Source organism: Pseudoliparis swirei, chromosome 2 (genome assembly GCF_029220125.1).
Source record: "Pseudoliparis swirei isolate HS2019 ecotype Mariana Trench chromosome 2, NWPU_hadal_v1, whole genome shotgun sequence".
Taxonomy (NCBI): Eukaryota; Metazoa; Chordata; class Actinopteri; order Perciformes; family Liparidae; genus Pseudoliparis; species Pseudoliparis swirei.
The window spans coordinates 5,939,973-5,953,055 of NC_079389.1; the positions used below are offsets into that span (position 1 = coordinate 5,939,973).

Consider the following 13,083-nt stretch of genomic DNA (forward strand, 5'->3'; position numbering starts at 1 on the left):
TCCACGACCCAGGCGATCCATCAGGCAGATGGGATCTATGCGTCATCCATCGGTCCGACCCCATGAGACGTAAGTCAAAAGGAGGACCGGGGAGAAAGCAGAGTTAGTAACGTGATTTGAGAGATGAAAAATCATCAAGGAGAGAAAAAAAGAGGAGGGTACTCACAGTGCCAACTCCCCCCCCCCCTATAAGCCTATAGAGCATAGCAGGGGGGGGCTGGACCAGGACCAGGCAAACCTGATTCAGCCCTAACTATAAGCTCTGTCAAAGAGGAAGGTCTTAAGTCTACTCTTAAATGAGGTGACTGTGTCTGCCTCCCGGACTGAAGGTGGAAGCTGGTTCCATAAAGAGAGGAGATAACTAAAAGCTCTGCTCTCCCATTCTACTTTTTAAGACTCTAGGAACTACAAGTAGTCCCGCATAGTGAGCGTAGCTCTTCTAGTGGGCAAATATGGTACACAGCTCCTTAAGATATGATGGAGCATCACCAATCAAGGCTTTGTAGGTTAAGAGAAGAATTTTAAAAGTGATTCTTGATTTTACTGGGAGCCAGTGCAGAGCAGCTAGTGCAGGAGTGATGTGATCTCTTTTCTTAGTTTTAGTTTTAGTATCACATGGTCTTAAGTATTCCGTTTTTCTTTTTTAATACATTTGCAAACATTTCCACATTTCTGTTTTTTTCTGTCAAGATGGGGTGCTGAGTGAACATTAATGAGAAATAAAATTAACTTTTTTTATTTTCGCAAATGGCTGCAATGAAGCAAAGAGTGAACATTTTAAAGGGGTCTGAATACTTTCCGTACCCTCTGTACCTCCCTCCATACGAGCGAAGACCTTACACTCTGCTCTAAACGACTTCCTCTTGTCCTTTCCGGTCCATTGTTCTTCTTCCATCCACCGTGCGTTGACAATCTGGTCGAGCCGTTCCTCTCTTTGTGAGCTCCGGCAGCCGCGTTGCTCTTTTGGCTCTCGAGCGTGACTCGTCTGAAGCTCTTTTTTCACGCACTGCTAAACGGATGTAATTTGATGGCTGTTTAAACAGCAAATTGGTCCTCAGCTCCCCCCCCAACATGCCAATAACTTCAGCACACAATTACATTTTAAGTCTCTATCTGGCTGCCGCTTTAATCTCGGTCTCTGTGACCGTCTTTTGTAGACGGCCCAGTTCCTTCCGAGTGGTCTTTGTAGACTCCCGACAGCTCCATTTAACTCTCACTGTCAAAGCAGCATTTCCAAGGAAGAGGGATGCTATGAAATACTTCAAGCTCTCTCGCTCTCTCTCTCTCTCGCTCTCTCTCTCTCACACACACATTATTCTGATGTTTATTTCATGTTTCCCCCTCCCAGAATGCATCACTCATAAACCCTGCAGCAGGTATGTCTCTGTGGGGCTGCCTGTCCTTTGCCTATCAGGAGCAAGAGAGAGATGAGAAGAGGCAGAGAGGGGACGGAGTGGAGGAGGAAAATAATAATAATAATGTGGTGAAAATCTCTCTTTACAAGTTAAAGGAGGAGTTTGACATTTAGTGAGATAGCATTGTTTCTCTTCTTGAAACTACCTAGACTGCCTCAAATGTTCTCAGTTGCTCTCCATCGCTCGATTGTAGGAAGGAAAACGACGCATTGAAAATACATGTAAAGGTGTTTGCAGTGGATACAATCTGTAATCCAGCAAGAGGCTGTATCGGGGTTGCCATGGCAGCCGCGCAGCGCTCCACAGCAACAGAGATATAAGGTGGAGCTGTTCTCGCTGAGCCCACCAGGTAAAAATGCTCTCATGCGCAACATAACTCATCCTTCCCCCGAGCCGGGTGTCAGGGGAGATGGAGGGGAGATAAGAGAGAGGAGAGATGAATGTAGAGACAATGGGAGAGAAAAGAGGAGGAGGTGCGATGGAAAGGGGATGAGGAGCCTGAAGCCTCCATCGATGTCCACGGTGGACTTCAGCCAAAAGTGCCGCGCCGCTCCAAAGAAAATGAACCCGATGTCTCATCATTGCCTCCTCCTCCTCCTCCTCCTCCCCTGCACTGTGCTCTCTCGTTCTTGTTTTTCTTCTTCCCAAAGTCGTTATGAGCCTCGCATCTCTTCCCCCGTGGAGATTGATACCGCTTCCGAAACCGGAACTACCGATGATTACCCGGCCCCCTCCGGCAAATGTAAATGTGTCCTGCTAGGGCCTCATCCTGCAAGGGCCTCGTCCCGTCAGGGCCTCGTCCCGCCAGGGCCTCGTCCCGCCAGGGCCTCGTCCCGTCAGGGCCTCGTCCCGCCAGGGCCTCGTCCCGCCAGGGCCTCGTCCCGCAAGGGCCTCATCCTGTCAGGGCCTCGTCCTGCAAGGGCCTCATCCTGTCAGGGCCTCGTCCCGTCAGGGCCTCATCCTGTCAGGGCCTCGTCCTGCAAGGGCCTCATCCCGTCAGGGCCTCGTCCTGTGACTTTTAACGGCTGCAGGAACAATATGAAAACAAGTCGATTGTTTTCGTGTGTATTCATCGGGGGGTTTGTCTCACGCGTTTTAAAACACATATTGTGTGTGTGTGTGTGTGTGTGTGTGTGTGTGTGTGTGTGTGTGTGTGTGTGTGTGTGTGTGTGTGTGTGTGTGTGTGTGTGTGTGTGTCGTCCTCAGCAGAGCTCATGTACACCGTGGAGCTGGCAGGAGGGCTGGGGGCGATCCTGCTGCTGCTCGTCTTCCTCATCGCCCTCTACAAGTGCCACAGGATCGAGCTGATGCTCTTCTACAGGAGGCACTTTGGCAGCGAGGACGTGGACGGAGGTAAAGACGGCAACCCTTGAGCGGCCGTCAATGGCTGTGTATGTGTGTGTGTCTTCGTGTGTGTGTGTGTGTGTGTTTGTTTGCGTGTCTGCTTGCTTGTGTGTGTGTGTGTGTGTGTGTGGGTTTGCTGTCATGAATGTGAACAGGTTCTGTTTCTTTACCCACTTGCATATGTATTTGTGTGTGCGTGTGCGTGCGTACTTGCATGTGTGTGTCTTTCTGCTTGCTTGTGTGTGTGCGTTTGTGCGTTTGTTTTCAGGAATGTGAACAGGTTCTGTTTCTTTATCCATTTGCATATTTATTTGTGTGTGTGAGTGCGTTCATGCGTGCATGTGCGTGTGTGTGTGTGTGTGCGTGCTTGCTTTGTTTTCATGGATGTGAACAGGTTCTGTTTCTCTACCCATGTGCATATTTATTTGTGCGTTTGTGTGTGTGTCTTTGTGTGTGCGTGTGTGTGTGTGCGTGTGCGTGTGTGTGTGTGCGTGCATGTGTGTGTGTGTGTGTGTTCTGTCAGAGCCTCTATCCATAACAGACTTCCCTAGGTACAAATGCCTTCTCCTATCTTGGTGACAGGAGCCCATTTCCTCTCTCGCCCTCTCTCTCTCTCTCTTAACTGTTAGTGTAGAGATTGTGTGTGTGTGTGTGTGTGTGTGTTTGTGTGTGTGTGTGTGTGTGTGCATCGCTGCAATGGCTGCATAGGGAAGAGAGGAGACAGATTTTCAATTTGTTGCCCATTTAAAAAGAGATCAGTCTCAATGTGTCACGGCGTGATGCCCACCCTCTGCTGTCGGAGACACAAATAGGGAAGCGCATCGCCCGAAATTTGAGGCCAACTTTTTTGTTTCCTCTCCAGCTTATAGGTAACTTCAGTCTTGTTCGTGTCCCAGTATCTTGTCTCTTCTTTCTGGCTTTGTATTTGTACTTTTTTAGGAGAAAAACAAATCTCATTCCCCCCCCCCCCCCCCCATCATTTGATTGTTCCTCCAGTAGCATGAATTATCTATTACACACTGTTTTGTTGACTCACACTTCCACATGAATAAGTCATACGGTCGGGTGGGGGGGGGGGGGGACCCACACAGACACGAGCTGTTTTTTGATTCTCCTCACGTTAGCCTAGTGGTTAATTTGAGGTTGGCGGTTAATTTGAAGGAAGCTGTTTGATGCGTGGATCCCGTCGAGCGCAGCAGCCGCGGACGATTCCAGAGAGTTTCAAAGCGCCGCGTGCCTCTTCCCTCTTTCTGGCTCCAGCCCACAATCCAGTTCCTACAGAGGATAATGACGAAGACTTCACTGAGCAGTGCTTTTCTTTTTTCTTCCACATCGTCTATTTTCTGCCTTTTCAGTTCTTCCCACTGCCTTCTGGGAAATCATTTTGAGGTGGGGAATAGAATATCGTGTGAGTCTTATTACGATGTTTTATCTACCCCAGTTTATTTTTCATATCCACTCCATGGCCGTCGGTATGCACACAGAGCAAATGCTCTCGTGTCATTTGGGTGAGTGGATGTTTTTTTTCGGACACTTTTGTATATTTCCTGTTCCCGTTTGATAAGAGAGAGATCAATAAAGAAACGGTGAACCGGATGAACCGGAACATTGAGTACGAGCTCGACTTCACTAATGCTTCAGTGACTGAGAGCAAATCCCCAAATAGTTTCAGTGGAACGCTCTACCAAAAGCATTTTAGTTAAAACTATCAATGAAACAATGAAGTACAAACACAATGATGACTCTGGCTTAAAGTTTGTATCATGACGTTTAGCAGCCGACATATACAACATATTCAAATAAACAATGCGAAACATTTAAAATGCTGACTTCTGCATGAAGTGAACAAAATGTCTTTCAAGAAATATTATTAATATGTCACGGATATTCATTATATATAACCTGTTAAATAAATCACCATTACATACTGTGTGAATGAGAATTATTAACAATACATGACAATTTCTGTTTGATTATGTCGACACTAATACAACATTTTCAAATAAATAATGACGAAACATTTAAAATACTGACTTCTGCATGAGGTGAAAAAAAATATTTCAAGAAATATGAGTAATATGTCATGGATACATGAGATTCTTAATTATAGATTAGGGGGTACGTGAAATTTGTTCTAAATACATTTAAAAATATATAACCTTTGAATAAATCACCATTTACATCCTCCGTGTGAATGAGAATTATTAACATGACAATTCATATTTGATCATGTTTTTTTTTTACGATGCAGAAAAATGATTTTAATGTTATTGCAAAAAAATATATTACGGCGTTGTGATGCTTTGATGAATCAACCATGTCGTTACGGCCTAATTTAATACAGACGTTTTTATGTTGTGTGCTATATGCAAATTCGATTTTGATTTAATAAATGATGAGTAGAGTGCTTTGTGTCAAGGGTTTTATAATTGAAACTGCTGTGAGAGTTCAGCCGAAGCCGTTGTGAATGTGAAAGGCTGCACGTCCCAGGTGTCCTCCTCCTTCTCTGGATGTCAATGCATGTAGTCCACCTCCTTCATGAGCCCTGTGGTGTCCCTCCATGTTTCAGAAAACAAAGACTACGATGCGTACCTGTCCTACACCAAAGTGGACCCTGACCAGTGGAGTCAGGAGACCCGGGAGGAGGAGCGCTTCGCCCTGGAGATCCTCCCCGACGTCCTGGAGAAACATTACGGCTACAAACTCTTCATCCCAGATCGGGACCTCATTCCCACAGGAAGTACGTTTATATGTGTGTGTGTGTGTGTGTGTGTGTGTGTGTGTGTGTATATGCGGTTGCACGCATATCTTCATGTGTCTTAGTTGTATCGAGGGGCTTTTAGACAGCTGCTGGTGTGTTGTAGTCGCTGCATCCTGCGGCACATCTGTCTCACTTTCTCATCCGGTGTGAAGGACCACGTCGCAACAATGTGAGTCCAAAGGTTTAAATATATAAAATAAATAAATATACACTTTTATTAATCCCCAAGGGGAAATTAGTTCTCTGCATTTTAACATCCTCTAGTATTATAAGGAGCAGGGGGCTGCAAGTGTGCCGGGAAGCAGGGGGGGGTTCAGTGCCTTGCTCAAGACACTTGACTTTTGCAGCTATGGGAGAGCGGGATCGAACCCACGACCTTGCGGTTGCAGGACGGCCCTCTTACCCCACTGAGCTAAAGCTGCCCCAATAACGAAAATAAGGGAGTTTCGGATGTTGAGGAAGAGGAGGAAGCTGGTCGCGTAGGCTTAGAAGAGGAGAGTCAAGTGACTTCAATGGAGGGACATTGCAGGAGAAGATCAGATCTGATCAGTGTCCCTGAAGATATGCCAGGAATGTGGAGGACCAGACATCTAGTGGCCCTTCTCCCTGTTTCAGTGTGCCCTCTAGGGGGTACGTGAAGGCCTTCTAGGGGGTATGTGAAGGACCTCTAGGGGGTACGTGAAGGCCCTCTAGGGGGTACGTGTAGGCCCCCCAGGGGGTACGTGAAGGCCCTCTAGGGGGTATAAAAAGTGCAATTCAAAATAAATTAACTAAAAAGTGCAATTCAAAATAAATTAAATAAATAAATTAACTTTTCTTGTACTGAAAAACATGGTGCTTTACAGAAGATTAAGCAGCACTCAATTCAACCTGAGGAGTGATACTGACAGACTTGAGTCTGGAGGAATTTCTAATGGGAGAAGCTGAATTTTAGTAGGATGTTTAATTTAATCATCCTAAAACCCCAAAGTCTCCCCCCATATCAGGATGGTTTGATCCAACCTGGCACACGCTGCTGACAACATGGAGGGACGAGCCGGGGGGAAAAAAACAACGCTCTTTTGACGGGACTTTTTTAAATATATATTAAAGTCCCTTCAAAATAAAATCACAGGACGAAAAAATAAATAAATTCTAATTTTTATTTGCCCAGACAACAGTTGAGAATCACTGCTCTAGGGGGTACGTGAGATTTGTTTTAAATACATTTTAAAATGAGCATCCATTAAAAAAAGCCTTTGAAAATAGTTGTGTGTATAGATCCATAAACTGAATTGTATATATTATATATGATATGAAAAATGCTGCGTATTACGTCTTTTTTTTCAACCCAAAATGCTTTGCACTGGTCAGGGGGTACTCGGCTGAAAAAAGGTTGAGAACCACGGCTCTAGAGAATGGATGCAGAGGGTCGGAGGTGAGCGGCAATAGGAGAGAGGAGAACAATGGCCTCGACTGGGTTGATTAAAAAAAATAGGATTATTTGTAAAGCTGCGCTGGATGTTGGAGAGGCCAAATTACAGAAGAGAGATGATGTGTCGAGGGCAGAAGGCGGCTCGAAGGCCGGAGGACGAGATCTTTAAGATTCCTACAACAGAGTGAATGAGTACGGACCACCGAGACCACGAGGGGATTCTTTTGTCAACGTGGAAACTGAGACCAGGAAGACGGGATCGGGTACAAGTGGTCCCGGTGTTTCCAGGTGTGGTTGCAGCGTGGCCCTTCGCTGGTTTAACTCCATTAGTCCGAGGTGTTTGTCATGTGTGGTGCATTTGTTTTTCTATCCACCGTCACCGTCTTGTCTTTCAGTGTGTCCTGTGCCTTGTGGGCGGAGTCAGGCAGAGTACATTCACACTCTCAAGTGATTAGTCCACATTTCAAAATAAAAGAGGAAAGAAATTACCTAATGTTCCTATATCCTTTCTAATCTCTCTGGATACTGGATCATACTATTCCCATAGTTACAGACGTGGGAATACGGTATAAAATGTGTACCAGGATGTTGCTGATGTATTGAACAAATTCATCACCCTCCCTGGTTTTCCTCCACGCATTAATAAATCCATGAAAATTCCCTCTGAACGTAATCTCGCGCGTGCTAATTGCTTAGTAGTCCGTCCGCGCCGGCGGTGCACAGCGCGGCGCTCTAGTTGGGAGAGACGTCCTCATCCATCCAGATAGAATTAAACATCAGTGGGAGCAGTGTGAAGGCTCCGAGGGCCCCCGCCCTCTTTCCTTTAATCAGAAGATGATCGCTGTCGAGCGAACTCGTCGTAGATGAACGTCCAAATCAGGGGAACACGATGTACGATTGAATCACATGTGGAGAAAAAACATGAAAAAAAGAGAGAGAAGCGTTCCTGTGTGTGTGTGCTGTGTTGATCATGTTCCTGTGTGTGTGTGTGTGTGCACTGTGTTGATCATGTTCCTGTGTGTGTGTGTGTGTGTGTGTGTGTGTGTGCACTGTGTTGATCATGTTCCTGTGTGTGTGTGTGTGCACTGTGTTGATCATGTTCCTGTGTGTGTGTGTGTGTGTGTGTGTACTGTGTTGCTGCCTGTGACCTAAATGTTGACATGTTTATGTTTAGGTCTCTCCAATGAGCATTACCAGGACGAAACGCGGCTCTTTGGAGGTACTCGCCCTCAGTCTTTTCCTCTTCTATCAAGCCGCTGTCATTTACTACCTCTGAGGTTTTAAAGTGGACTGTGTATCCCTCGTGGACCCCCATCGTGGGTCTGACCCCCCCAGAGTATTGATCAGCACACACAGAATACTACTTTACTCTGCACCGGAACAACAGACGTATTCACCTGAAGCTTTTAGACATGTACGTACACCAGGGGAGGAACTTTACGCATTTTTTTAGGGGGCAATTTTTCCCCCCACTGACTGAAATCCAGGAGCATTTAAAAATAAATTGGGGGCACTTTTTTAAACTTGTGAAATAACATTTAACCTTTGTTCAAAAATAATAAATATACTTGTTTATTCTTACAGTATACGAGCAATTGTCATAAAAAAGGCAATAATAAAGGCAATAATAAGACTATTAAGACTATTTTCTTAGATCATTTTTTTGAACAAAAAACAAACATAAATCAGACAATCATATTAAATTGTATTCTCATTTCTTTGTGGTTATTTATTGTTATAAAGTTTTTAAACAACTATTAATAATTCTCACTTAGCCCTCACTCGCAGTCAGAGATCAAGAAGCTCCACTCGGGTCTTCACGCACACGCAACAATCAAAACACGGCGTGGCAACTGGACCACCATGTTTATGACAAGTTTATAATCATTAGAGGAAATTCTGCGTTCATTTTCTGCCCCTCTCCTCGTGACATCAGAGGCAGAATCATATCTCTTAGTGGCAGCTTTGCCCTTTGCCCTTTGCCCTGGTGTATTTCTGACGCTGACGTACACACACTGACATAATCCCTTCTCGACACACGACCCGAGCTGTTTGAGCATCCTGTCATCACCTCACCATCATCTTCGTTTTGTGTCTGTATCTTCATCCTTGTGGTGTCCCGGTCCCGTCCGCATCCAATCGCATCTTTATAGCTCAAAACATACTGAATGTACATTCCTCTGCTCTCGTGTCTCACGCACCTTTTGTTCTTCCTCCCCCTCTCGACCCGTCCTCCTCCTCCTCCTCCTCCTCCAGCCTACATCGAGGACGTGGCGCGCTGCGTGGACCAGAGCAAGCGCCTCATCATCGTCATGACGCCCAACTACGTGGTGCGGCGCGGCTGGAGCATCTTCGAGCTGGAGACGCGGCTGCGCAACATGCTGGCGACCGGCGAGATCAAGGTGATCCTGATCGAGTGCGCCGAGCTGCGCGGCATCATGAACTACCAGGAGGTGGAGGCGCTCAAGCACACCATCAAGACGCTCACCGTCATCAAGTGGCGCGGTGCCAAGAGCAACAAGCTCGACTCCAAGTTCTGGAAGCAGCTGCGGTACGAGATGCCGTTCCGCCGCGCCGAGCCCATGCTCGGCCACGAGCCGGCGCTGGACGTCAGCGAGCAGGGCGCCTTCGGAGAGCTGCAGACCGTCTCGGCCATCTCCATGGCCGCGGCCACCTCCACCGCCATGGCGACCGCCCACCCCGAGCTGCGCTCCACGTTCCACAACACCTACCACAGCAGCATGAGGCAGAAACACTACTACCGCAGCTACGAGTACGACCTGCCCCCCGGGGGGACCCTGCCGCCGCTCTCCTCTCTGGGGAGCCAGCACACCTACTGCAACATCCCACTGACGCTGCTGAACGGGCAGCGGCCCCCCGGGAAGAGCCGAGAGCACAGCCTGGAGGAGGCGCACGCCAACAACGCCATGCTCCCTCTGCTGCCCAGAGAAACCAGCATCTCCAGCGTCATCTGGTGATGAGGAGGAGGAGGCTCAGCGGCAGCTGGGGGGGAGGATCAGCGGGATCCACACACACACACACGGCGAGGCTCAGCCTGGAACACAGTTTTATGGTTGTGATTACGGCGGAAGTGTTTTTTGGATCCGTCGTTAACTGGCGGGAAGCGATGGCGATACAGCAGGTGTTTTTTTTGGGACACAGTTTTTCTTATTTGTTTGTTTTTTGTTGTTGTTTTTTTTAAGTGGACGGTGGATGTGGAGCCACAGGAGATCTAATGAGAACACTGTTTGATTGGAAAGCGAGACACGGACTTGCAAGAACTTCACATTAAAAAAAACACTCTATGGCAATTGTGCACACACACACACACACAGACAGACGGGCATACACACAAAAGGAAAACAGGGTCTTGTACATATATTTCCATTTATTTGTAGCATCAGTGTTTTCCTGTTTTGTTCTTTTGTTTTTATTCAACCATGTTTGTTGCCTTCTCGACGACGTTGCTTTCACTTGTTATACAGAGTTGTATATTTTGTTATTCTTTTTTCTTTTTCTATTCTTATTTCAATGCGCTTTTGTTTGGAAAGCCAGTATGTCATGTACCTGCGCTGTTGTGTTTTTTTTTTTTTTTTCCGGTTTGTTTTTAAATCTTTGTGTCGTTTCAAGAGAACATTTTTAACCCTTTTTGGAAATTTGCCTGGACATTTGAGGAGCTTCGTGGAGTTGAGACTTCTTTTTTGTTTACCCGTAAAAGGTGTATCTAGTTTAAAAGGAAACTCTTTAAAAAATAAAAAAAATCATAGAATATGCAAAAAGAAGGAGGAGCTGGCGACAATACACTGTCCAGTGGGACTGAAAAGGGCGAGGAGCGACTGGAGGGGGCGGAGCTAGTCCTCTCCAGTCAGACGGCTGATCTCTCTCTAAAGCTTCATATTTTCTATTGAAACAAGCAGCCTTGCTGTTTTAGAGTGATAGTGAAATGCCTCACCTTAAAAGGAAATCTGTAGATTATTTTAAAAAAGAATTCTATTTTTGTAACACAAAAGAGTTTGCTTGAAAAGTCATACTGATTTGCATTTCATCCACCATAGAAAAGGGGATTTATGTATAAGTGTTATGCTGGTTTTGTACACTTGCAACGTGGTTCCTGGTTTGTTCAGAGGTGACGGTGGCTTTTTGAATCCCACATGGAAAAAAAAATATATCTCCTCGACTGTTCTTGACTCAAAAGCAAAGCATTTTTTTATGTTTTGGTTCTTAAAACCTGTTATTCCCATCCTGATGATTGCTTTGGTTCATATGGGTAGTTCATGTTTAAGGAAAGCAAAGAATACATTTGTGTTTTTGAAAGACTTTTTAAATATATTTGAAGGTGTGATTTTTTGAGTATGCATAGCAAATAGATATGTATTCTATATATAATATAGATATTTATATAAATATATAAACACGATTTTCACTCGGAAAGAAATGTCTATCTTTATAGAAACACTATCATAATCAGTTGCCCTTACTTTCTCACTGCACATTAAAAACATTGATTTCCTTGATGTTTTTTCTTTTGTGTCCAACTTTGACCATTTTTTTGGCAGTAAATCACGACTTCTGCCTCGCGTACCGACTACACACCCACAAAATACACATTTATAGTCAGATTCATGTCACGTCCATCACTCTGAAGATGAACAAGCATCAGCATCTTCAGATACGGTTGAAAAGTGAACTGTGCCTTCACCTCCTGCTCCCACAGTGGACAATCAGACTAAAGTAAAACTAGATAACCAGAATAAAGTATGCGCATTATTTACAGAGATAACCTCAGGTTATAAAGGATCGATTCACATTGTGGTTCATTGAAACATTGAAACTGTTTTCCCTTGTTGACGTGTGTCCCACGGAGGCAAAATCCAGGGTGTTCATTACAGATGTTTAACTTGAGGTCAAAATGATGAGTTAATCGAATCAATACTTTGTTTTTTTTAGTACAAAACTCCCTCTGTGATTCCCCACAGTGTTCACTTGATTTATCGAAGTAATGCGAAAGCGTCATATTAGCTTTTTATTTAACACGTGAAATGTGGATGTTGACCCCCGTCTCTTATACTGAGAAGTGCATGAGGAGGGCATCTCGTGTTTCAATGTTCATTTGAGCAGTTTGATTCACAGACTTATTGTGACATGTGCTTTGGGAACAAAAGCTTTACAAGAGAAGAGGGAGGAGCTACCGTCTTTGTGTTCCTGTCTTCTCGGGATCCTCTCATTGCAACATACAGAGGGTACGGAAAGTATTCAGACCCCTTTCAAATGTTCACTCTTTGTTTCATTGCAGCCATTTGTTCAAATCAAAAAAGTTCATTTTATTTCTCATTGTCACTCAGCATCCCATCTTGACAGAAAAAAACAGACATGTAGACATTGTTGCTAATTTATTAAAAAAGAAAAACTGAAATATCACATGGTCATAAGTATTCAGACCCTTTGCTGTGACTCATATTGAACTCACATGATGTCCACTCCTTCTGATCCTCTTTGAGATGGCTCTACTCCTTCATTGGAGTCCAGCTGTGTTTAAACAAACTGATTGGACTTGATGAGGAAAGGCACACGCCTGTCTCTATAAGACCTGACAGCTCACAGTGCACGTCAGAAGGAACCGCCCAAGGAGCTCAGAGACAGAAACTTTTTTTATTTTAGTAAATGGCTGCAATGAAACAGAGTGAACATTTTGAAGGGGTCTCAATACTTTCCGTACCCGCTGTATAACACTAACGCGCATCATCATTTACAACAGAGGGTCAATGCAGAGTGCGAATGAGAAAAGGTCAACGATTAGCCACGTAATGAGAGAGGTCGTGATCGGAATCTCACGATTGAAAGAGGGATGATATTTGGGTTTCTGCAACTCTCTCCAAGCAATAGAAAAGATGTTTGGTTACATCGTATCCCTCTTTCTCTTCTCTCTCCACACGTTTCCTGACTCTCTTTCCTGTCACATAGAGGCAGACACGCCAAAGACAAACTTTCTTTTGTTTTAAAGTGCTGATAAAAGAAACATGTTGGCTTCAAGCCAAGGAGTCTCATTGGATGCCTGGCCGCCCCCGACACAATGGCGGTGCAGTGCCATCTCCTGGGGATTTACACTAACTACAAGGGCGTGTTTGTGATAGAGGGCTGGTGAACACAGA

The 13,083-nt window shown here is 45.1% G+C and overlaps 1 protein-coding gene across 1 annotated transcript in view; it reads left to right on the top strand.

Annotated features, from left to right (window-relative positions):
• The window catches only part of il1rapl1a (interleukin 1 receptor accessory protein-like 1a), a 187,264-nt gene extending 175,820 nt beyond the window's left edge, over window positions 1–11,444 (top strand). The window contains exons 12-15 of the mRNA XM_056426950.1: window positions 2,625–2,768; window positions 5,329–5,499; window positions 8,109–8,153; window positions 9,191–11,444. Of these exons, the coding sequence (XP_056282925.1) occupies window positions 2,625–2,768; window positions 5,329–5,499; window positions 8,109–8,153; window positions 9,191–9,912 (1,082 nt within the window). The 3' untranslated portion in view covers window positions 9,913–11,444. The remainder of the gene's footprint in view (window positions 1–2,624; window positions 2,769–5,328; window positions 5,500–8,108; window positions 8,154–9,190) is intronic.
• The last annotated feature ends 1,639 nt before the right edge of the window (window positions 11,445–13,083 follow it).